Genomic DNA, 26,122 nt, shown 5'->3' with positions numbered 1-26,122 from the left:
TGGCCTGCAATCGTGTCGCCTCCTACCTCTCCCCGCGTGCTCGCCAACATCCTCTTCGCCACCGTTGCTGCTCCAGCCGCATCCGCCCGAGCCTCACCAGCATTCCCGTTGACGCCAAGATTCATCGTCGCCTCCATTGGATTCGACGCCGTCACCTTGGGCCCGACCTCGTCGCTGTTTGGAGCTCACCGCCGGTCATCTCCCTTCGCCATCCATCGTCGTGCTGCCCCTCGGTGAGTTCCTCGTGTCATGCTCTTCCTTCCGGTGTGTGCGGGTGGCCGCGGGGGGGGGGGGGGGGGGGGGGGGGGGAGGGCGGGTGGAAGAGCTGCACGCGGGCCGGCGTACGGCGGGGGAGGAGCAGCGCGCGTCCTCCTCCTCCTCGAACCCGTCGCCATCGTCGTTGTTGTCCGCCACCGTGTCGCCGGCTTCGCGCGCCACCGCCTCGCCGGCCTTCTCCACCTGCCGCCGCCTCGCTGGCTTCGCACGCCGCCGCTCCGCCTCGCTGTTGCCCCACTCCACTTGCCGTAGTGCTCGAGCTCGTCGTCTTTGATCTCCCCCGTGCTCCCGCTGCCACCTCCCTCCTCTTCTCCCGTGTCGCCGCCGCCGCGTCACCACTGCCGCATCGCCGGCGGCTGGCCTGCCCAGGGAGATGAGTGTGTGAGAGAGAGAAAGAGAGAGGAGGAAGGGAGAGTAGGGGAAAGAGAGACCCTGATGACGTGGCGTCCTGACATGTGGGGCCCATATGGGTCCCACGCTGACTCACACACCACGTCGGATAAAGTAAAGAGAACAGTTTTGTAGGTTAAGGGATGTCATATATGTGGTTTTGTGGTTAGGGGACGATTTTGTAATTCGATGACAAGTTGAGGGACCTTCGGTGTACTTTTCCATCCTAAATAGATTATGGGCTCGGGTCTCATCCTTTCCGCCATTTTAAGGCCCATTCCAATCCGAAGAAGGCGAGGCAATAAAACGGGCTTGCGGAGGCGGCCCAACAAACAAGAGTTGGAACTCCAAATCCCCTTCTCTTCCGACGCCGGCGCCGGCTAGTCGCCGCCGGCCACTCCGGCCGGCTCACCGTCACCGGCCTCTCCTCCCCGCCCAAAACCCCACACCCCATCTCACGCCCAGAGATCGCCGCCGCGCAGCCTCGGCGGCGGAGACGGACGCGGTACGTGGGGTTTTCTTCCGCTCCGCCTCTGCATTTATTATTTTCCCCCGAATCGTGATGCTACCGCTTCCGGATTCCGCAATGCCGCGCGCCACCAGATTCGTTGTAGAGCGCCTGATTTGGGCAATTCATCTAGGCTCGCACCTATAGGTCTCCAGTTACTACTAACTCGGCATGGAACAGCATGGTGGATTGTGGATTCATGTAGATAATATAGGGGTTATGGAGTTTTTGTGACTAAATCTCCATGTGTCGTTCTGTTGTTTAACCAGTCAGATTACAGATATTTGGATTGTTGATAGAGATATGGAAAGGTGTTTTGGGATTTTGCGCTGCTTAGGATATATCTTGAACCGGATAAAACTAAGTTGCATGAGCTATCTTTCAAATGCCCCCAAAACAAAAAAAACTAATAAACACTCGCACAGGCAGACAATGAAAAGATAATGCTTAAACACAAGAATTTGCAGGACTTGATATTGTCGCTATCTATTCCACACTAATAGTGTTTTCTATTTTCTCTGTTAGTCCTGAAGAATGTGTGTTCTGGTGATCACAGATGACATCAGATTCATAGGTTGACATTCTGCTGGGCCTTATCCAAAGTTTGCAGCCACTTACCGCAAATAATATAACCTGGAAAATTTGGTTCTGTGCCACTGAAATATCACGCGTTTAGTGGTATTTCTTCATATGTCCCTGCTCAGACATGTTTCACAATGCAAATTCCATGGTACCATTTTGAGCTAGATACTTGCAACCAGTTAAGAAAGTCACCTTGGACATTTCCGCGACAGTCTCAGGAGTCAGGCTCCACCTCTGTGAACCAAAAACAGAAAAAAGAAACACAAAGATTTGCATGTCAAAATTCCATTATATTTCATAGAATGCTTTAGGTCAATTTTATCTCAAAGATCAAGATATTTCTTTTGTGGAAAATATAATGTTTATAATCAATATGTGAGCATGAAAGCTAGAATGTCTTCAGTGTTACCTCATTGTTGCTTCTATTGATCTGTGCGGAAACCCTTTACTGTAGTATAATATGTTTCTAATGTGCTGCACCCTTGCATGATCTTCATTTCCATTTCTCAGTCTCTCAAGAAAATTATTTGGCATGTCAAAAAAGTGGAGCTCTTCGAGCTGGATTAACTGTTCAGTGCCCAATGGCACCATTTCGAGGCTCCTGCAATTCCTTATGATCATTTTACGTAAGTTTACCATTGATCCATGCAGTGTTACATTAACTAAGCCATTAAGCTGATCCAGGTCCAAAATCTTTAGATTTCTAAACCCACCAATCTGGCACTCTATCCGGTCCACATTAAGTGCACGAATCAATGAAAGCTCAGCAAGTTGTGGCAGGCTTTGAAGTATATTTATGGAGTCCTCATTCAAACTTGATCCACTTAAGAGTAATCTCACAAGGCGGTGAAGAGATGTAAACCATTGTGGCACCACCTGTAACTGCCCTCGCAAATATAAACGCTGAAGCTGAGGTGGCACAACTGACAGATTGTGTATGTCCAGGTATTCATCATCCATTGCAGTTATTGAAATAGAGGAAAGTTGGTCCATTTTTGCAATGGACTCACATAGATCAGAGCCATCTTCTCTTCTCAGGTTCAGAACTCCCAATCTCCTCAACTTTTTAAGATTGATAAGCTCCTTAACTATCTTGCTTTCTTTATCTGCCACTACAACTGAGAAAGTCCTCATCTGCTTCAATTGACCAATCCCTTTAGGGACTCTGACTCCAAATATAGCCTCTGGTTGTCGTTCCGGTTTTTTTGGTGCATCATATCGGTATGCTAAAAGGTGGCGAAGACTTTGGATCTTCAGGATTGATTTTGGTAGTTCTGATACAAAAGTGCCTTTGAGATTTAAAGTCTCTAGGTTAGTTAGATTACCCAAGGACATTGGCAGGTTGGATATTTTGGTATCACGCAAATTAAGGTACCTTAGATGAGTTAGGTTGCCAATTTCTTTTGGAAACTCCTCTATTAGTGACCCTTGCATGCTCAGGACTTTCAATGCTGTAGTGCTAGATAAGAGCTTTGGAACATGTGGTATCTTGTTAGAAATAAACAAGGTCTGCAGCTTGGATAGACTTACATTTTGTCTGAAATCGTCCTCCTCTATCTGAATTGACATGCGCCGGACCCTTTCTGGCGCTTGTTGGTTGCCATCAGAACAACTTGTGCAGAAATCCTCATTCTCTGCCTTCTTCTGTATCACTTGATGCATCAAATCATGAACCTTATAATTTTTGGGCCTGCCATACTTATAACTGTCTTCCACCATTAGAACATGAAGATCAACAAGATCACTGAGGTATTTCTCCGCTACTGCTTGCCGCGTCTGTCTTGGTTGACGTTTTATGAACCCTTCAGCAATCCATAATCTGACCAATGTATTGTGACTAACTGTTGAGCTCTTTGGAAACATGCTGAAATACAACAAACAATTTTTGTGGCCCATATTTTTGGGCAACTCATTTATGCTTGTTTCTAATATTTCGGTGGCTGCTCCAAGGTCACCATGGCTTTCTAGTTCGGAAATGATGCTGCTCCATTGACTATGGTCTTTTTTTGCCAGAAGGGCACTGAGCACATCGATTGCAAGTGGTAAGCCAGCACATAGATTGGAGATTCGTTCACGGTGTTGGCAGATCTCCTCACCAGGGGAAAAGCTCGAAGATCCAAAAGCTTTGTAGCAGAAGAGATTCCAATCATCTGGGGAAGTCAACTGTGTTATCGTAATGGTATGATCACAGGATTCAATTACTTCCCTGTTTCTTGATGTTACTATTACTCTTCCATAGTTTGGATGATTCTTGTCAGGGAGGGCCAGATCTGAAAGTAACTTGAGCTGCCCTCTTCTGGATATATCATCAAAAACAATAACATACCTTCTTTCTTCTTGCTTCAGAAACCGCTGTATCATGCCACTGAGCTCATCTTCATCCATTATATTGATTGCATCGGGTAGCCTGACATTCGCCTCTTCATACAGTCTGCTAATCATTCCCAGCAAAAGTTGTTTTGTTGCACAAGACTCTTCCACTGTCATCCAAGCATGGCAGTTAAAATGCCCCTTTACTTTGTTGTCCTCATAAACATATCGAGCAAGTGAAGTCTTTCCTACGCCTGGCATCCCTACCAGTGCAACCATTTGTCGGTGACTCTCCCTGCCTAATACATACTGGAACAATGATGTTTTCGGCTCTTCCATGCCCTCCCAATGACCCTCGGCATGTGCAACATGGCGATGTTGCAGCCTTCCTGCTTGTGCACTTGTGGGTACCATACCTTGGCCTACAAACGGTGTTAGTATCTCTTGGAGCCGCCTTACTTGGCTGCGGAGCTTCACTATCCTCTCAGCAGTCTCACAAATGGAAGGCTTGCCGACTAAGTTATGGGTATATTTCCGGATGCATCTGAGTGGAACATGTTGGTGATTATACCTTGCAAATCTCTTGGCGTCATCAATAACATCTCTAATACTTGCACACAAGTCTTCTGCTTGGCCTCTGGCTGCCTTGAGTGTGTGGATTGCGCTGCTGCTATCTGTATCTTTGATCAAGCCTTCCAAGATATCCAATTCATTCACCATTTCTTCCGTACTTGTGTGTTTTCCTTGTAGCAGCTCAATCCAGTACTGCACTTTGTCAAATGCAGGCCTCACAACAGTTTCTGCTGCACCTCTTCCCAGTGTAAGACCTATCTCCATGATGGACAAATTCTTGCAAAGTTGCAAGCCTGCAGTTATGAGGAAATTGCAACTTTCAAGTAGGCTACTGCATGTAGCAGAACAAGATATATCTTCTAAGGGAGTGGTCAATATGCCCAAAAGAGGTGGATGCATAATTAAGGTTGAATGAGTGATGGGTGGTTTGGTGCTTAAATTAAAAGGTGAAGAGACCAGTAGTCGCTAGTTTCTCTTTTCAGTTCCTTTTTTTTATCATCTAATAAAATAAGTGATATAAAACTCCCAAGCAAAAGTGAATAATTGGACCACCTTTTTTGTATTCAGACGAAATAGCTGGTCTGCTAACTGCTGAGTTTACTTTAGGAACAACTCCTGTTGTCATACATCAAAAGGCTATATAAAAATTTTGTTATACTCACCAAGTTGTCCCATGATTATTCTTTGATGAGTACACGTCTGCTGACAATTATTCTAGTTGTCTCTGTTAACAAAGCCATCTTTATTTTGTCTCTTATGTGGCATCAGTTTCTGTTCACATCATTTTCAACTATTTATGTTTATGTTGTAAGAATTTTAATTTACACGATTCGACCTTTACTCATATATACTTGCCCTAATTCACACGAAATTAAATTCCTTGGCATAGCATGATGTCTTGTATGAATACAAACTACTTTCTTGCTTCAAAGAGCACACAGGATTGTTTTAATGAGATGCAGCCGTGGATGACCTGCTAAATATGTACCTTGTTGCATTTGAGCTTTAAAAATCTTTCTTGTGCAAATTAACAGTATTTAGCAGCTTAAAAATTGACAGTAGTAATTGATTTTGTCATCTTGCAGCACAATAATTTTATGGTAGTATTGACACAACATTAAGCTTTTATCAGTAATTTTGTTTAAATTTGATGCCATGGATTGCATAAAGGAATGTCCATTGAAGCATATAGAGACTTGCATGATAACTTTTCAGGATTTAACATAACACTGTCAAGACTAAAGAGGATTGTTATCGATCTGACAAGATGCCGTAATTCTAACTTAAAAAATAGGTTTTACACTTGAAACTTAGTTGAAACTCAGAGAAGACTATGTTGAAACTTGCTTGAAACACTATGAAACTTGTTTTGATACTTGAGTGTAACTTTTTGATACTTTGTTTGATGGAACCATTGGTTATCTCCTCCCAAGTCCCAAACTACCAACTTTCTATGGTTTGTCAACGAGTATTCGTGACTCCAATCTAGAACTTCCCCAAAGAATCAAAACTATTGCTTAACTTGTTTGAACTGTGAATCTTTGTTGTTATTATATCCACAATAAGGGCAGCAACATACTAAATGAGTTTTTCTTTTTCAGATTAGGTATACACAGAGGTTGCTGACTTAAGAAATACTCAGAAGCAGCATAATTTTCAGTATGAATATGGAGTTCGAGCTAGCAACTTCTTCTGCATAGTAGATTATGCTAATAAGCAAGATGTTTTGCCACAAACAACAGAACTTCAGACCAGATCATTATTTCAAAGTTTCCCATGTTTATCCAACGAATATGATTTTTATGAGAAAAGCTTTGTGTGATCTTGACTGAAAAGAGCAACTGGTGCTGATATGAAGAATGAAGGAGAGGTAGTCAACAGTTCCAGCAAAGCTGTTGCTTTGTTAGAGTTTGGTGCATTTGATGATCAGTTCAAGCAGATACAGTTGCTCCCTTGGTTGCAAAACTAACTACTCACTCTGTTCATTTTTATTTGATATTATTAACTTTTTTTAAGCCTCTGAGATGTAACTTTGACTGTATCTTTTTTATAACTTTATTGTATTATTATAGTAAAATGAAAAATATTGTGAACATATTTTCAGTGACAAATCTAGCCTATTTAGAACAGTTCTTAACCCAGTCTAGATTATTTTAAAACCATTGATGGTCAAACTTTAGGATGCTACATATTCTGGAATGCCAAATAAGAAATAATGGAGGGAGTATTGGAAGCAATCATAAACATGATCATGAAGGTATAAGCGACATAAGACCGTAAATTATCGATATCTTGTGAAAGTTGGTATTTCAATTTGAAATATGTCATGTTGATGATTCTTGGTGATGTCTAATAACCAAACATTCCTGTCTCAAACTTGTTAGAATTTCTCAACTTCTGTTTTGTCCTATCCAGGATTCCAGATTGGGATATGGTTGTTAGTCTACTACCTGCAATAAGAATCAAAAGATTCCTTGCTCACAACTATTTGAACTGGTCATCATTGTTTTCTATCCACAAACTTATCAGCAACTACATTGTTTGTTTTTTTTATTTGACCATTCATGTTCATGGAGTGATCTGAGTTCAATTTCTAGGCACTGGTAGTATCAACTGTATCTTGCAGGATAATGTTTTTAGCATTCAATTTTGGAAATGAGTAAAAAAAACTCCAATGTATTAAATTGCTGCTAAATGTAAACTCTGATTGTGCTGGTTATTTTTTATGCAGATACACTATTAGTTAATCAAGTTCTATTGTGATCTCTACAAAGAAGTATGGTCTTCCAGACAAATAAGTTCCTGTGTCATCCATGATGTTTCCAGAGAGCAATTGTAAGTAAGCACTCACAGCACAGATGCAATTTCTAACTTAGCTTTATATGAGTAGAAGTGTTCAACAGTCTTTGTCTTTGTGTAGCAGCCATGTTATAGGAACACACTTGACTAATTTTCACATGGTACAGATTGATGAGTACTACATATTCACTAATGCATACATAATGCTAGTCATGAATTGACTAACACGTTTGTCAGCCATAACACAACTTGTAATTTCAGATAGTTTGCTAAATTGGCCAAGTGCTTTACTACTTTTCTGGCAATTAGCTACCACCTTTTTTTGGCATGTAAACACATCCTTTTAGTATGGGAGTGCTGTACTTCCTTGAGAATGTCATTTATCTTGGCTGTTTTGGAATAACCTTTCCAACCAATGCAAAAATCCCTGTAGCAAGCATGTACTATATGAGCAACATTATATCTGCATATTTCTTCCAAAAATAACCACTGAAAAGCTCTTCTGTCCTTCTGGACAATGGCAGCTCTGTTCTTTTCAAAATAGCCATGCATCTCTGCAGATGCATGTGGAGAAACACTGATCCAGCATGTACACCAATTTGCCAGATGTGTATGCGTATCAATCAAGAGAATGCACCAAGCCATAATACTGTACCTTCAACCTTCAAAGATTTGTCAAAGAAATGTCCCGATGTTCATTGAAGTGTCGAATAACTGGAATATGCTCAACTCTCCGATGCTTAACACCACCAGTCATCAAGCTCTCCACGAAGTTCTTGGGCATGGCAAATAAGTAAAGCTCTTTGAGGTTCTCTAACCCTTCTATACCATGAGGGATGGTAAGCAATTTGTCGCATGACCTGATGGATATCTTCTGAAGGCCAGGCATTGATTTCTCAAGGTTGATATGCTCTAGGTTAGTTAAATGGTCCAACTCCAGTATCTCCAGCCTGGCAAATCCTTGGGTAAATTCTAGCTTTGTCCCATCATAAGCTTGAATCAGTGCAAGTTCAACAAGAGGGAGACTTTGGAGCTCTTTAAGTGAGTCCTCGTTCAGGCGTGACCACCTAAGCCGTATCCTCACAAGATTCTTGAGGGAGTGCAGCCAAGAAGGTATTCCCGGCAATGGCCCCCTCAGATAGAGGCGCCTGAGGCACTGAGGAGCAGGATTCAGGGATCCGAGATCAAGAATTTCATCATCAAGCGATGACGCTGAAAGGGAAAGAAGTTCCGTCATCTTGGCAACCGATGAGCAGAGGTGCATGCAATCCCTTTCATGCAGCTTGACAATGCCCAATCTTCTGAGCTGTGTCAGGCTACCTAGCTCCTCGATGGTCCCATTTCCTTGGTTTGCTTCAACATAAGTCAGCTTCTGCAGCTCCTTTAAATTCCCTATTCCTCGGGGAAGTGTGACTCCGAGCGTATAGTAATATGGCGGATGCCGACCGGAGTAATATCGGTAAGCAAGTAGGTGTCGAAGGCTTTCAAGCTTGGTGATTCCTGAAGGCAGCTGAGAGACATATGTACCTTTCAGGTCCAATGTCTGCAAGTTCATCATCTTCTTCAAAGACTTTGGGAGCTTGTCGATCCTTGTATTCCTCAGACTCAAATAACGCAGGTAGAAAAGGTCAGGCAGTTCATCTGGTAAGCTCTCGACAGGTGCACCCTCCAAATCTAGGATCCTCAGCAACCGAAATCCGACCAGAAATGCGTGCAGCGACGTGGTGCTTATTGAGCTAGCACCGAAGACAAACAAAGTGCGGAGGTTGGTGCAGCTGTTGTCTTCTAGGAAATCATCATTTGTATTGATGATGGACAGACGTCGCACATTTCCTCTGACCTTGTTAACTCCTCGGGTCACAGGAATGCCAAAGTTGTCCTCGGTTGACTTCAAGATGATGATCTCTCGCAGCATATCATGGACGCTGCAGCTCTTCACCCTCCCATAATCATAAAAATCTGCCACTTGGACCATGCCCCTGTCTATGAGCTCTGTCAGATAACGGCCTGCAGTGTCCTCAAGTGTGCTTTCCTGGTCATTCTTGATGAACCCTTCAGCCATCCATAGCCGAATGAGCGTCATGCGCTTAATAGAGTACTTCCTTGGGAACATGATGAAGTACAAAAGGCAACATTTGAGATGGTGAGGTAGGTCACTGTAAGCAAACCACAGGATGCTAGGGAGGGTAAACTCAGGGAGGTACTTCTTGTGCAAGTTGTCAAGCACATTCTTCCAAACCTGGACTGTTTGTTCCTTCATCGACATTAGTCCACCGATGGTGACAACGAGCAGGGGCACGCCATGGCACTCCCTGACAATCTTTCTTCCCGTCTCCTCCAGTTCAGCTGGACATCTTGCCTGAATTGCTGGGAAAGCCTTGTTGCAGAAGAGCAACCAAGCATCATCTTCATTGAGTGGTCTCTTCTCAAAGATCTGAATATCAGAAGCTAAGCGACAGTCTCTGCCAATCTCTTGAGCTCGTGTAGACACGATGATCCGACTCCCTTGGCCATTGTTGGGAAGAGCAAGTTTCAAGTAATCCCACGTATCAGAATTCCATATGTCATCCAGGACAACCAAGAAACTTTTGTCAGCAAGATACCGTCCAATAACCTCAGCAATCTGAATCTCATCCATGAAGTCAAGTCTTGCTGGTATTTCCTCCAACTTCTCCACAAATATTTGCACCATGATACTCTTCAGTCGATCCACCATCGGGATCGGGGCACCAATTGTGATCCATGCATGGCACCGGAACCTCCCTTGCACTTTTTTGTCGTTGTAAACGCTCCTTGCAAGAGTTGTCTTGCCAACACCGGCACTTCCAATTATGGAGATCACCCTCAGCTGCTTTTCTTCGTCCAGCAACAGTTGAGTTACCTTTGCCTTTGGATAACCAATGCCTATCACTTTAGCCTCATCTAGTGAGAGCATGTCAAGCTGCCGGTCATCCAGCTGGTACCGTGTTGGATTTGCTGGTGCCTCCTTGTCATCAAAGTTGGTCAGCAGCGACAGCCTCAATTTGATGGTATCTATGCGGGCACTGAGAGATTGCACCTGCTTGTATATCCTCTGCCGCGCAACAAAATTGATCGGCTGAGTGATGCATGACAGGATGTTGGATCCTTTTGAGCTGCAGGTCTTCGAGGGGGACTTCTCGAGGATGTCTTCGATGTCGCGGTTGATCTCTCGTACCTGATGCAACCAAATCTTGGCTGTCTTTGGCATGCTCTCGATCTCAGGGCCTCGCAGGGTGGCGCTGGTGGAATCAGTAAGCTCTTTCACCTTGTCAATGTTTTCCCACAGGATTCTCCAGAGGATGTCCTGCTCCCTCTGGAGCACTTCTATGAGCTTCTTCTGAGGTGAGGGAACAGCAGGGGCAGCCATGTCTCCGCACTGTCTATGGTTCTTTCTCTCAAGACAAAAGGAATTGGGAAGACCTTTGCTCTTGCTGCCTGCAGTGTTTTGGTGTATAAGGAGTTATCTGAGAAGTTGGAGTTGGTAATTCATACACTTAGTATGCTTTGATGTGAGAATCAAAGGGTGCAAGCCAAGGTCGCCATTGCAAATCGTGGTGTGAAAGGAAGAGCTGAAGAAACCAGCTGTTAGCTTGGAGGAAAACGTGGGGCAGCTATGGTCTTGGAAGCTAGCTGATGGTGAAACATTACTTGTGAGATCAATCGAAATATTTAACAGGAAAGCTGGCGTTTCTTTTTTATGAAATGGTCAGTACTTGCTCTCAATGAATGCATTATTGCTTAGGTGGCATGTGAAATGCCTAGCTGACTTTTGGCGGCAATACATAAAAAAATTGCATATGTTGCAAATATTCATTTAATACAAAATGCGCTAGTCAAATATTTTTCATATAGTTTATTTGCTTATGCTGTTAGTCTTTCCGATAGTTTATTTTGGGTTAAATTGTTTTGTTTCAATCTTCATTTACATGCTAAACAGATTATCATCCACAAAGCATGGTGGTAGTTGCCATTTGGAACTGCTGTCAGAATTACCAAGTCAATAACCCATGCTTGATTATTACAAGAAGTGATACCAGTGAAAGATCAAGTACACAAATGCAGCAGGTAAATCAGTGGTCATAGGATCATATCGAGCCAGGAACAAGAACATTTCAAGAAAGGCATGCATTCATATTTCTTAATTTTTTTTTGTTTCCTGGCTATCATAACTTTTGACATAGCTTGCTCCATTGAATGGTAATCTCGTGTTAGAAAGTATTCCCTCCTTCCATGGAAGGAGGGTGTATAGAAGTACTGTAACTATAGTTTGTCATTGCTGATGAGACAAGTATATTGCACTAGAAAAGAAGTACTGACCTATACATGTTCCAGAACCATTTACTCCGTCGTTTGTCCTGCTCAATCACCCACCAGTAGCTGCAGTCTAAGCATGTTATATTAAAGTAACGAGAGAGAAACAAAGCAAAAAAGAAATACTCAAGTTGTTTTAGTTAACATCCTTACATTGCAAGTTGCGTGACGATACCACATATGCTACTTGCCTACTCCAATAAGACTGACTCCTTAAAGATGATTTCATAGTGAAAATTGACAGAACAATATTGTAGTCCATATGGCTCTGAATCTTCCCATTGTTCTTTTCATTTTGTAAGAACAAAAGGTTGCTGTATATTCAATTAGTAAGCAGCTCAACTAGAATCCAATATTTCATTTTTTTCCCACACTTAATTTCATTGTATAATCGTTATTTTATACTTTTCTTGTTTATTGCATGATATACAAGTTTTGTTCATCGACATCTAGCGAGCATTTGCTAAAACTATGCACAATTGCTATTTTCCTATTTACTACTGACGAGTTCTTTAAAGGGGGCCAAGAATGCTAAATATGGTTATGAGAAGGAAAAGAGAGTGATCCATGGAACATAGCTTGGTAGGCTGAATCCAAAGAATAGGAGACATTAGATGTTCATTTTTAAAAGAAAGGAGCTTGAAGCTGAAATGTTCATACTTATTGCCAGATTCCCATATATCCCATGACGACTGCAGTAGGCAAGCCACCATAGAATCTTCTTGATCCATGCCATTGCTTAAAGGCCTCAAAGACAAACGTGTTCTCCAGATTCTTCTTGCTGACTATAGCTCACCAAATTTGGGTCTATGATGAATGATTGAATTCTCCAACCAATTAAGAGCTTCTAGTAGTTAAATTAAACAACTCATCAAGGTACTGACTAATGTTCAACTCACTCATTGACAAAGGCTCAAGGCATTTGGTAGTAGTTTGCTGTGATGTTTGGTCAGCTAACCTTTCCTAGCTACAAGATACTAATCAAGCATCAATATATTAACCATTGGGTTCAATGTGTCTCCATCAGACGAACCAACGAGGTAACTTCCGTGGTCTCTTTCTTGTAAATGCTTATTCCTATGTCTTATGCCTAACACAGGTTTGTTTACTGTCTGATTTGCCGGCATTCAGCGCCTATGCTGCCGTTGAATCACTATCGCTGATGCAAGCTATAAGCTACTTGCCCCCGAAATAATGGAGTATCAGCTGTGATATTGCCGCCCGTCCGGTAACCTGCCTTTTTCTTTAGAATTGGTTGATACCAACTGTTTTGTCTTAATTGATATATCTGTAAATTGTTTTCTTACTACTCTTCCTGTCGCTATTGTGCTTTTTTTTTTGTCCCAATGGGCGGGAACGCCCGGCGAAATATTGAAATTGGAGAAGAAAAAAGATACAAAATTTTCCAACTACCTTAGTTGTTGATACAAGGAAACAAAGGGCCTATTTGGGGAGCTTCTAGCTGCTGCAGCTTCTCCCATAATCAGAAGCTCCCCCAAATAGTCCAGCTTTTGGTCTAGATTCTGAGAAGCTGTAGTTGTAAAATCCAGGAAATGAACTAGAAGCCAGAAGCTGGAAAACCTAGCTTTTCCAGATTCTGAGAAGCTGGCTACCAACCAGCTGCTTCTCAGAATCTTAAGCTCCCCCAAACTCTGGCTATAGTTGGACTTGAAAACTCGGGCTCTGGCCTCTGGCAATAAAACAGTATGTAGAAACTTTTGAAGATTCTCAAGAAGTTATGAGAAGTGGGGAAGGTGATATTGCACAATTATGTAAAATTTGAAAAGCGGACTTGATTTCATCTGTAAGATAAAAAAAATTCCTTGCCTCGCCAGAGAAAATGAGTTTGATCTTGAATTTTGTATGGTTATATAATATCACCTCCTCTACTATGAGAATATTTTCAGCAATTCTATTTACTTTTATGAAGTGTTTCCACTATGTTAATGGTTTCCTCCGTATATTCTGCTATTTGCTCCGTCCATTGCTAACCCAGTCTGCTGACAGCTGAGTCCCGAGGTCCAGCCTGCTTGCCAAAGAGAGCATTTCTTATAGGTTGAGAATTCCGTCCTTTTTGTTTCTTTCTAGTTATTTGAAATAAACCCTTAAAACTTCTCATGCTCATATCAATAGTCATTTATATATAGGACCTTGTCAAGATTCAAGTTTGGGACTCGAATTAACCAGGTCTGACTGACCTTGGTCCCGCTTGAAACAGGTGACTTGAAGGATGATGGATAATCTATCAGTTCAGGTTTAATTGAATATAATATCTCCCTATAAAATAAATAAAATAGCATATAATATAAAGCTAACCAATGCCGATGGAAAAAGTTTTTGAAGAAGTCGTTTGGTGATGAGAAAAATTTAAGTTATATTTTTAGAAGCGTGGCACATAATCCTCTTGATAAATAATCCATCATCCATCATCCGGTTTTAGCTAAACCGAACCGGTCATCAGCTAACTTCTTCTCACGCAAAACCTTCGCTGCAGAACAGATGACCTGCAGGCTCCTGCACTGCAGGGGTCTTAAGGTTGAAACACCACGCGCCGATACGGAGAGAACCCCGGTACAAGCACACAAACTATCCATGCACAAATTGTCGCGTAACCATCAGTACAAGTCGTACAACTCTCACAAGTCTCCAACTATAACCTTTTTTATTTCCAGGCTCAGCACATGGCAAATCAAACATCGATATGCACAAAGTCCATCCCGTCGTACTATGGCCTCTTATTCCAAACGATCAGAACAGATGGGCGTGTCATGCGTATGCGCATATTACATTACAGCTTGGAAGGGGATTTGTACCATCCCCACGGCTCATCGGAGGCGTACTCCGTCACTTGCTTGACGCTTAGGTAGTTGTCAATGCCCCTGAAAAGTGAATGAAAATACAAAAGGCATGATGTCAGGTCGAGATCATCAGACGATCGAAATGGTGTTTTAAAGTGAGATTGTTGTGTGCTACCCACCCTTCTCCGAGCTCGCGTCCAAAGCCGCTGCGCTTGTTCCCGCCCCATGGAGCTTGGCAGAAGCAGGGTTGCGAGCAGTTCACCCAGATAATTCCGGCATCGATCTCCTGCAGTAGGAAATTTTCGTTAAGTATTTCCCTTTCTTTTGCAAAAAAAAGGGGTCAAATATAAAGTCATGGATTAGATGATGTGGAAGTGAAGAGCAACTTAATTGGAGTAGCATACTACTAGCAAACAAACTATATTAACATTGACCGGAGTCCAGGGAAGAACTGGAGATGCATAGAATGCAAGTAATAAATGAGATTCTTGAATATCAGCTTGATGCAACCATGTCATATGAATCAAACAATGCCAACCCCCTTCACTTGGATATACCTCAGTTAATCTCTGGCATCGCTCGCGGTCACCGGAAAGCACAGCACCAGCCAGACCATAACTATCAAAAGTAGTAGTAGCAGAATAAGTTCATATGCCACAGAGTATATACATATGCTGAAAGATTGAACAGGACAATGAACTGTATTAAAAAAAAAAACTCACTGAGTATCGTTGGCCAATTCAATGGCTTCTTCTTCAGTGCTAAATTCTTTCACACACAGCACTGGACCAAAAACTTCTTCCCTCCAAATTTGCATTGATGTATCGACATCAGTAATGATTGTGGGTTCAATATAGAAACCTTTCTCCAGATGCTGACAAAAACATACAAGATTATTTCTACTTCATAATGATATGTGGGTACCTATATATACAACCGTGTAGTAGATTATTACCTTGGGTCTAACCCCACCAGTCAGAATGGTAGCACCTTGGCTTTTGGCGGTAGATACAAATTGCTTAATCTTCTCATACTGACACAAGGCAATAGGATGTGTAAGATTTCCAACAAACCATCTAAACATTCTGGTGCTTTGAAAATATATACAAAAGCTCATGGCTAAGTGATTTCATTAAAGTGCCATGGGGTCAAAACAAAAAATTAAAATTTTATTGGGGTTCAAATTATGACAAGATAAACCTACGGAAAGGTGGCCTTTTCATCAATGCATTTTAACACGAATTTGCTCAAAGTAGGAAGACCCTGTACCACATACTAGCAACTAGCAAGAGCATACACCGACTAATTCATTCAGAACTATATTACACAAAATTGACAAAACAGTGCAACAATCCAGCAATAAGGCTTGGAAGGACCTACCATTGATCAGTGGCATTTCTTTTTTGAATTTAGAAAAAGTTCACGTATGGTACCTGTCCTTCACTAACAACGGGCCCAAGCCTGCAACCCTCTTCAAGTGGATCTGACACCTTAATATTTTTGGCCCATGCAACCATCCTTTCTTGAAATTCTTTAGCGATTTTTTTCTGCAAAACTTTCATGGTCAGGAGCAAGAAGCTGAAAGCTATATCATTAATAGCAATAAGCCAATTAATTTCAATTTTAGTTCAAGATCAACATAGAGTTCAAAGTTGCTTCATGCCGGCAATAATAAAGTAATAAACATCATAGAGACATGGACACAAAATTAAGTGCTACAATCTATATATTAAATAATAGGCAATGCATATATTACTCAAAATACATGCTGTGCATAAATACAATTTTATTCGCTCTGTGCAATAGTAATGGCATCATATAATAATCTGAACTCAGGAGTTGATCAGAAAAAAAAATCAAGTACCACAATAGATTATGATTGACGGATATATTCAATGCTTACATGAAGAATAAGACGCGATGTTGCACTGCAAATCTGGCCATTGGTCCAAAAGCAACCAAAGAGAGTCCACTCAACAGCTGTACAAGAAGAAGGACCAACAATGAAATCTAATGGAAGATCCAAATTGAGTGAATACAAACAGAGTCCATAACCAGACAAAACGTTAAATTTCAACCATAAAATGTAATTAAAGATTCAAAATTAGTGAAATATAAACAGAATTCATAATCAGCTAGAATTGCCAATATCAAGTTACTGACTAATCAAGGTGAATTGTAGTTAGGAAAATAAAGAACACAGTTTTCCAGAACTAAGAATAGTACTTGTGCTTTTCACATCAGTCCTTCCTAACTGCCTTCCTTGCCACGAAAAGAAAAAGGAAAAATGAAATCACATATATATTCATGTTGCATAACATATTTTACAACTCTTTTCTTTACTCAGTTGGCATGGCATTATAATCCTCAACAATATTTTCATGCGAGCCGATCAACCAGTACAAGATCTGCTCAAAATAATACAGGACATCTTTTTAATCAATAGCACATTTTAAGAAAGTATTGCTAATCCTTGAGGTCTAACTTCTAAGAAATACTAATCAGTGGCAAAAGTAGTTAATTTTCTTGCATCCTGCTCGTCTGGGACCAGTATTTCTGCAACAAGCCCAAGACACCAAAAAGGGCTTTTGGGGGTCTAGCATTCAGCTCAGTTAAGTGCTTTACAAAGTCCCGCACTTCAGAATTAGTTAATCATAGCAAGTGGCATGTACCTTTTTCAACATCAACATCATCAAACACCACTATAGGACTTTTTCCACCAAGTTCCAGTGAAACAGGCTGTCAAGAAAAGACGAACCATAAAAAGGTAAGAAACAGGATAGAACTGGCTACTAGAATGATGCTCAAAGTGTCTTGATCACAATTCTAAAAAGTAAAGGAGTTAAAAGAAAAGGACAACATTGAGAATTGATAATAGAGAGTTAGTAGAAAGAGAACAAAAAATATCCACAGAAATTTGGAAACAAACCTTAACCATAGGAGCAGCTGAAGCCATAATCTTTTTACCAGTTTCATAACTCCCAGTAAATGCAACCTAACAGAAAACATAAACCATGTATTGAGAGGAATATCATTTCCATTGATGGGGTATACATGATTACAGGAGGAATAGCTGTACCTTGTCTACACCAGGGTGTGATGACAAAGGAGCACCGGCTTCAGAACCTAATCCAGTCACTATGTTTAGCACACCTGAAGGAAGACCAACCTCTTTACACACATCAGCAAGCTCCAAACAAGTCCTGGTAATTAATGATAGAGAGAGATTTCAAATTACATTGCTTGCAGCATGGACATGCCACAACATTTTAAAATCAAATGTCATTGCAACTAGCATGGGTATGACATTAACAAGTTAACATGTTAAACTTACACGGAAGCCAATTCAGATGGTTTTAGTACAGCTGTACAGCCAGCAGCCAGGGCAGGAGCTACCTTCCATGTTGCCATCAGGAGAGGATAGTTCCTGCAGTAGAAATACACATCCCGAACATGATTCTCAGAATCAAATTTGTAATTGTCGATAAGAACATAACAAAGAAACAACAAATTAGAATGCAATCAATTCCGTTATCAATTGTTTTCCCTTCTGCAGTAAGATTCCAGACAAAAATAATGGCATCTTCTATATACTAAATTAAGTGAATCATGCTGACAACATATGAGAAAAATAGATATTTGAACTGGGACAGAACAAACGAGCTGCATTAACACGGAGGAGAGGTGTGTATCATTATATCTATTTTTTCCTTTGAATACACAAGAGCTGTGTATCATTATATTAAGAAGAAAGGAGAGGGCACATCAAAATTGCTTACATGAGAGCCTGAAAAAACACTAAAACATGACTTTGATATTTTAGATGTTGCTAAATTTTTCTATAAACTTGGTCAAACTTAACACATTTTGACTAGGAAAAAAGTCAAACGACTTATAATATGAAACGGAGAGAGTAGCTGCTAGGTACAATTTGTGAGACAATAATATGTTTGCACAAGAGAAGAGGAATAAAATCTCAAATGTCTTCAACTTTCATAGTTCAAAAAAATCATGTAAAGTTGTAAACTCTTTCAGTATATGCATGTTACTAGTACTATTTAGTACCATGCTTGGGTCATAAATAAATATAAGCGCAGGATGAGAGAAAAATGTGAAATACCAAGGTGTGATCAACCCAACTACACCGATAGGCTCTTTCCGAAGATAGCATTTAAAGTTTTCCATTGGAAGAGAGACAGGTGCATTTTGCCTTTTGTCCAAGGATTCTGCAAGATCTGCAAAGTACTCAAAGCATCCAGCAACATCGTCCTGACAAATGGAATATCATACATCAGGATTCATGTTCAGGAAAGATTGCTGTGTAGGCAACTACATATTCATACAGTGGATAACTGGCCACATACCATGTCCCATGCTGCTTCATCAAGAGGCTTCCCACAATCAAGCGTCTCTAGTCTAGCCAGCTCAGATTTTCTCTCGATTATCTGAAGAAAAAGGGAAAAGGTGATCATAAAATGCTCGCATATGCCATGAAAATTTTTATGATAGAAATTAGCATATTTCCAAACCTACGGCCAAAAGTATAGTAGTTTACTGTCATTTAGACTGGAAGGCTAGCATCCCCTGCTTTGCTAGAAAATTGATGGTTTGACAGTTCAAGTAAAGTGTGCACTGGTCACTGTTTTACTTTCAGTAAGTAGGTTTTTCATCCAAAAAAGTGTACACTAGTGATCCATAATATGGGTAATCTTGTTCTGGAGAATAATAATAAAAACCTATATATGCCAGAAAATACATGAAAAAGCAATCCTTTAGGAAAAGGAAATACGAGAAATATAACCTGAAGAGAAAAACTGTGAGAAATCTAGCATGCATTTGGCACTAGAAATTAAAGGGATCCATCCATCAACAGGCCCATAACAACGGAATACCACAAAGGCAACCAAAAGGCTAGTAATCCAGTCCCATCATCAAGGCACAAAAGTAGCTAGTACCAATCCAATAGTGATTTAGTGACTAGGACCTGCCAACTAACGAAGCACACAAACAATATACACTTGTTGCGCACCAATCAAATGTGCACACCCATGGCCGTGAGCCATATACACTTGTTGTTGCGCACCCTCTCCGCTTGAACCCATCAATTAACAAGAGCTTGAAACGAATCACCACAAAAACAGCATCCAGATACGCAATCAGCCATGCTTCCAACTTATTCCAAACAGAAGCAGAATACTCGAACTGTCGATCAACCTATGGCCAATTCCTAGTCCAGAACAGAGGATACGCACTTCCGATGCCGACGCACGCACATCATATGGGGGGCTTATACCGAAGCTAAAATAAGGATTTGGTTGCAAACTAAACCCTTGAGGAATTTAAGCAGCAAACTTAAAACTAGAGCATATCGATCGATTTGGGGCTCAAAAACCTACTGGAGAGCCACGAGGAGCTCCTCCCCCTGTACGGAACACACGCACGCGGGTCGCGTTGTGGGTGGGGGGGGGGGGGGGGGGGGAGTCACCACCCTACCTTGGCCGCGATTGCGCGGAGGTACTTGGCCCGGACGGCGCCCGGCGCGCGCGCCCAGTCGCGGCCCCGGTTCCTCTTCAGCGCCTCCCGCGCCGCCGCCACCGCCGCGTCCACGTCCTCCGCCGTGCCCGCCGGGATCTCGCCTGCGCACCGACACGCAAAAAACAGCAGCAGCAACAACAACAACAAAAAGGCTAATCAGAGGCAGAAGCAGAGGGTGGAGAGGGTGAAGAGGAGGGTACCGATGGGGGACTCGGTGGCGGGGTTGACGACGGGGAGGCGGCGGCCGAGCGCGGGGGCGCGCCACTCGCCGGCGACGAAGAGCTGCCGCTGCGGGATCGCCGTGGCCATCTCGCCGATCGCGACGGGGATCGAGGAGGAGCTGGAGCTGTGCGATTTGGGGTCGGTGAGAGATACGGAGATGGATCGATGACGATGGAGGCAGCCCGCGTGGAGTGGTGGTGGGAGAGGGAGTGCTCTGTTCTGTGCTGCCTTGCGGCGCGGGCGCGGTGGTGGTGGAGTGGAGCGTTGAGGTGGAAAGCGATAGGTATCTTTCTATCTTTTCCTCTTCCCACGGAGCGCACGTTGCAGCGGGAGTCGCGGGCAGTTGGTACGGACTTCGGAGTAGTTTTCCAGAGAAGTTTACGCCGTTGATTTTTTTAAAAAATATTTGACCGTTCATCTTATTTAAAAAATTCTAAAAATTATTAATTCTTTTTTTATCATTTGATTTATTATTAAATATACTTTTATATATACATATAGTTTTACACATTTCACAAAAGTTTTTGAATAAGACGAACAGTCAAACATATTTAAAAAAGTCAACGGCGTCAAATATTTAGGGAAGGAGGGAGTAGTATAGGCAACTAGTAGCTCCAATTCATCTATAGCCAATCTAATAGCTTATTCATATACTTCCTTCGTTTCACAATGTAAGTCTAGATTCATTAACATTAATATGAATATGAGAAATGCTAGAATGACTTACATTGTGAAACGGAGGGAGTAATAGTTACATACTACACTATCAATACATGGTCCCACTTATCATACGCCCTGCGTCTTGGAGTCCGTGCTACAGGTGGCTACAAATCTATAGCCCGCTGCTCTTCTCTCTCCTCATTTATCTTCTTAAAATATGTTTGCAGCTGGCTTATAACCTACTGCATCCTCCTCATAAAAAATCAATTTAATACTAAATATTAATATATTTAAATTTATAGTACTCCCTTCGTCATAAAATATACTAGCAATATTTTACTGGATGAGACAAATCATAATTCAATTAAGAATATTGATATGTATATTATATCAATATTCTTAATTGAATATTATATCAATATACATATCAATATTCAGTTGCTGTGGTGATTTTTATGAAACGAAAGAGCATGTTGGAGGAGAGACGGTAGGGATTTTGACTATTGAACGGTAAAAACCTTTAAATTCTTTTACCGTTATATCGCAGTCAAACTCCCGACGTCATATATGGAGGCTTGCTGGGTTAACCAATTGACCGTGGGCTTCGTTTGATGGAAACGTATCTAGAGAAGCTTTTACACTTTATGCACATCAAATTGTAAACAAAAAATTAATTACTTCCGATATTACATCTATACCTAAAATCTTATTTTCAATTTTATTATATTTTAGTCGTAACAAAAATGATAAAATTATGACATATTTTTACTCTTAAAACTAGTAGATTCTTTCTACGTCTAAAATATAATAAACTTGAATATGAGACTTTGACAATATGTGTGGTACTATTAGGAGTACATGTCAATATTTTCCAGAATTTATCGTGATATTTACTAGTTGGTGTGCACATGAAGCTTGTGTGTATAGACTATGTTCTTTCATTTGATTAGTTACATAGTTCATCCGTCCAAAAAAACCAACCTCATACTATGGCATGTCTTAATACTATATTTAGATTTATAGTACTAGTATGTATCGCATTCGATAATAGGTTGATTTTTTATAAGACTGAAAGAGTATAACTTATATCTTTATTATTATAAAAAATAAAAATGTTTCAACCGATATTATACATCATTCGTATTTAAGTCGGTTTTTAAGTTTGTCTGCTTTTAGAAATACGTAAGGAGTCGTATAGGAAATCTTTTTTAAAAACTTGCATGCTAACTTGGGATGAGAGTCGTACTCCTAATTATTTCAGAATTCTTGTCAGGCCATAATAAAGCACCGTGCATGATATGACCATCATTGCAATAAGGGTACCAAACTAGATATCAATACTATGAAAAAAAATCCCATATACTTTTAGGCAAAAAAAATCTAACAATAATAAAATTAAAATAGCCTTCACTCGTTGCAACGCACGGGCCTTTCTATGTATATATAAGTTAAATTGTCTCTGCAATGAAGCTTGTAGGATCGAATCACAAGAACTAAGCCAACCAGAGGGGGGTGAATGGTTGATATACCCAAAAACTGAAAACTTTTAGCGGAAATAAAAGTTACCCTCGAAATCGATGGATCGCGGTCTGACCGAAGTAGATGTGCCGGTCTAACCGTCTGGATATCGTCGGTCTGACCGAGGTTGTAACACCGGTCGAACCGCCGAGATCACTTGTCGCCGCCTGTCTGCGCCGTCAGTCTGACCGCCGCTTGTGGCCGGTCTGACCGCCAGTTGGATGCCGGTTGGACCGCCGAAACCCGGTGAAACACAAATCGAAGAACTCTCAAAGTAGATGACAACTTTATTGCTTCTCTCTGTGTTTACAAAGTGCACCAACAACACTCTTTACAAAAATCTCGACTAAACTCGAAACCCTAACTAAGCTAGCAACTCAATTGCTTTCAAAAGCGACACAAAAGGCGATACTGGAAAGCCTCACGCTCCCCCTCTATTTATACATGAGGTAGGCAGCCTAAAGTCACGAACCAAACTCATACTAAGAGTCCTAAACACCTTAGGAAACCCTCTAGTACAAGACACAAACTTTACATAACCAATCATACCAAATTTGGACTCCTTCCAAATTCGACTCCACATCCCATACGCACACAATACCTCCATCGTATGCCATATGGAATCTCCATCAACCACGTGCATCAACTTTAGCCTTAGTATCCCGCATGATATCTGATCACCACGGACATCGACTTACCACCAAGCCGACTCCCGGTCCATCACCGCAATACTCTCCCGAGGCATCGAGTCACCTACACATGAAACAAACAAAGAAACCATATTTCGAGACCAAGCTATCTCCAGCTTGACTCATTAGTAGCAAACAACATTATTACATACGTATAGAATCCATCTAGAAGCCATAATCATGAAACAATCACGAATATCCAAAGACACAACCCGAAACCGAAACCGACATAGCGTCAGCCGGTCTGACCAGCAACCTTCGCCCGGTCTGACCGGTCACATAAAATAACAGTAAATCCAATCATCTCCAAAAACCACTTCGTGAATAAATTCTAAATATCAAAACCAATAATCACAGATGCCAATTGTTCATCACAGAATAAGAATTAAAACACACGTTGATCTTACAAAGCTGTAGGCAACTACATTCTAATTATGCTATATTATAATTTAAATATTTTTTGTCTAAAATCTACCTACCGAATGTTATATAGATAGTTTCAAAAGCAATTTTGAGGGCGATAGATGTTTTAGAAAATTCACATATGGATCAGTTTAATGTTTGCTAATTTGCTCTATAATAAATCATTTGTTTCAAAGGTTGCAAAAGTTTCCATTTGTAAGCAACTTGTGCCTGCCTATCTCGATGTTTGGAACAGAGGATTATTCTAGTTTGTAAGGACGTGACTATATAGCTAGTAGTAGCTGATTTGTTTAAACTAGCTACCACTCCATCTATGAGAGACACTATCCATCTATACTTCAAATACAATTTTCTCTTAAACTACTCATCCGATCTACGATCTGATTACACCGTTGTATTCGTAACAATTAAATCTTTATAACAAGATCTCACATAATTATATTTTGATGAAAAATCATAAATTACTTTTATAATATATCTAAATTACTTTTAGATTTCACTAAGTTACTTCTTAGACATATATATAGAAGTAACTTACAACAAAACGAAGGTAACTTTAATTAATGCCTTTTTTCATTGAACAAATTATCATATATATATATATATATATATATATATATATATATATATATATATATATATATATATATATATATATATATATAAGTTACTTTTAGATTTGATTAAAATACTTCCTATACATTCGCTCTTAGGTGATTACTTTTATTATTGTTTTTAGTTAGTTCTATAATTTGTGCTGATTAATTTAATTTCTAGATAGAGTCATGTTTTTATCTCTACAACAGACTTACTTCAAATGACATGCCAAAGTTACCTTTGTTTTGTTCAAAATTACTTCTATAATATATGTAAATTACTTTTATACTTTACTGAATTAACTTTTATATGTTTAAGTAACTTAGTGAAATCTAAAAGTAATTTAGACATATCATAAAAGTAATTTGTGATTTTTCATTAAAATATAATCATGTGAGATCTCGTTGTAAAGATTTAATTGTTACAAACACAACAGTGTAATCACATTGTAAATCGGATGAGTAATTTAAGAGAAAATTTTATTTGAAGCATAGTTGATAGGAATATTTTCCCTACTTACTTAATGGATTAGTACTATAAAAAGCATACACGTTGACATAATAGGCTGGTACAAATCCATGCCAACCTAGCCTTAAACTCTGGCTTAGATTTCTCTCACACTTAGCTACTGGACCATCGCTGCTTAGTACTAGATCGAGAGCGCTCTCGGTTTAGATTTTACGCAGTTTTAATTAGCTGCAATGCATTTGTTCTCATTTCTAATTTACGCCAAACACATGCCCCGCTCCGGAACGGAATCATCTGACGCGTCAGATGATGAAAACTGGTTATCGGAAACGTCTAGTAATCGTGATAGGAGGGAGTAACACTTAAAGTTTTTTAAAAGAACTAGCAAAATACATATGTTCTATGTTTTATTATGAGTAAAAGAAAATATATTATAATATATCATAGAATAATTATATATATTATCACTTGTTTGCTTAATTAAATATATGGTATTTACTTAATTAAAATAAAGACTACACTATTCCATAATATCAGAAAATAGGAGTTAATTTATAAAAATTAGAAAGATAGTATTGCAGGTGGCAGTCCACTACTAGTAGCTTCTAAAGAAGTATAGATTTGATATAAAATTTAAATTTGTTGTTACTGTCAACTTAATTTTACGTGCCAATTTGCTGAGTTGCTATTCCCAGGTAGGTTCTGGTTCACATATGATACACGCACGTCCAATCGTCCATGATTCGTTGGCGTTGGGTGCCATTTGCTGATTTGCAACATGTAGGGCCTATTTGGATTGGTACCTATCAATTTTTTTTATGCCGAAATATAGGCAAGTTTTGGTACTACCAAATATTTGGTAATATAAGATTGTATTTGATCATATTTGGTTTGCTACCAATATAGAGCCAAAATATGAAATTGTAGTGAAGAATGTTCTAGATGATGCCAAATCTAGAACCAATGAATGGGCTTCAATTCAAATCAAACACAAGTACTATTCAAATTACCAAAATATTGGTATGGTATGTTTTTGGTAGCAATCTAAATAGGCACGTACAAAATAATTTTCAACGGGAACATTCATGGCTGCAAGTATACACAAGTACATCAAACCAAATCATGTGTCAGGATATGCTAAGACCAATCATATATTCTTTTGCATGTGGCCATTCTTGTCGACGTTTGATGTCACAACTACGGTATTTGGATAGTATGGGGATCGTTGGTGCTAGGATATACGCGAGACTGAGGTAAAAGAGATGGAGACGAGGATTTTTATACAGGTTCGGGTCCCTGAACGGTCAGGTAATAGCCCTACATCCTGTTGGCCGGAGCCGATGTTGCTTTTTATTCACCATAATCACACCAGTACAATATGTGGGTAGCCTATCTAACTATTATTGACATGTCGGTCTGAAGGTCTGACTCGTAGTCGACAA

The 26,122-nt window shown here is 40.4% G+C and overlaps 3 protein-coding genes across 3 annotated transcripts; all 3 read right to left on the bottom strand.

Moving 5' to 3' along the window:
• Nucleotides 1-1,885: 1,885 nt before the first annotated feature.
• Nucleotides 1,886-4,903, bottom strand: LOC127783091 (disease resistance protein RPM1-like). The gene is made up of 2 exons (XM_052310352.1): nucleotides 2,393-4,903; nucleotides 1,886-1,990 (listed from the first exon to the last, which is right to left on the bottom strand). The coding sequence occupies exons 1-2, from the start codon at nucleotides 4,901-4,903 to the stop codon at nucleotides 1,886-1,888; spliced, it is 2,616 nt and encodes an 871-aa protein (XP_052166312.1).
• Nucleotides 4,904-8,102: 3,199 nt separating this feature from the next.
• Nucleotides 8,103-11,006, bottom strand: LOC127781721 (disease resistance protein RPM1-like). Its single transcript, XM_052308730.1, has one exon. The coding sequence runs from the start codon at nucleotides 10,824-10,826 to the stop codon at nucleotides 8,103-8,105; it is 2,724 nt and encodes a 907-aa protein (XP_052164690.1). The 5' UTR covers nucleotides 10,827-11,006.
• A 3,357-nt stretch (nucleotides 11,007-14,363) lies between these two features.
• LOC127781726 (betaine aldehyde dehydrogenase 2) lies at nucleotides 14,364-20,584 on the bottom strand. The gene is made up of 15 exons (XM_052308734.1): nucleotides 20,304-20,584; nucleotides 20,062-20,204; nucleotides 18,933-19,013; nucleotides 18,689-18,837; nucleotides 17,903-17,995; nucleotides 17,648-17,771; nucleotides 17,498-17,563; nucleotides 17,241-17,307; nucleotides 16,472-16,548; nucleotides 16,002-16,115; nucleotides 15,524-15,601; nucleotides 15,291-15,442; nucleotides 15,126-15,186; nucleotides 14,748-14,854; nucleotides 14,364-14,649 (listed from the first exon to the last, which is right to left on the bottom strand). The coding sequence occupies exons 1-15, from the start codon at nucleotides 20,410-20,412 to the stop codon at nucleotides 14,559-14,561; spliced, it is 1,512 nt and encodes a 503-aa protein (XP_052164694.1). The 5' UTR covers nucleotides 20,413-20,584; the 3' UTR covers nucleotides 14,364-14,558.
• Nucleotides 20,585-26,122: the final 5,538 nt, after the last annotated feature.

The sequence above is a fragment of the Oryza glaberrima genome, chromosome 8 (genome assembly GCF_000147395.1).
Source record: "Oryza glaberrima chromosome 8, OglaRS2, whole genome shotgun sequence".
In the NCBI taxonomy this organism is placed as follows: Eukaryota; Viridiplantae; Streptophyta; class Magnoliopsida; order Poales; family Poaceae; genus Oryza; species Oryza glaberrima.
This window is presented reverse-complemented; position numbering and strand designations above follow the sequence as displayed.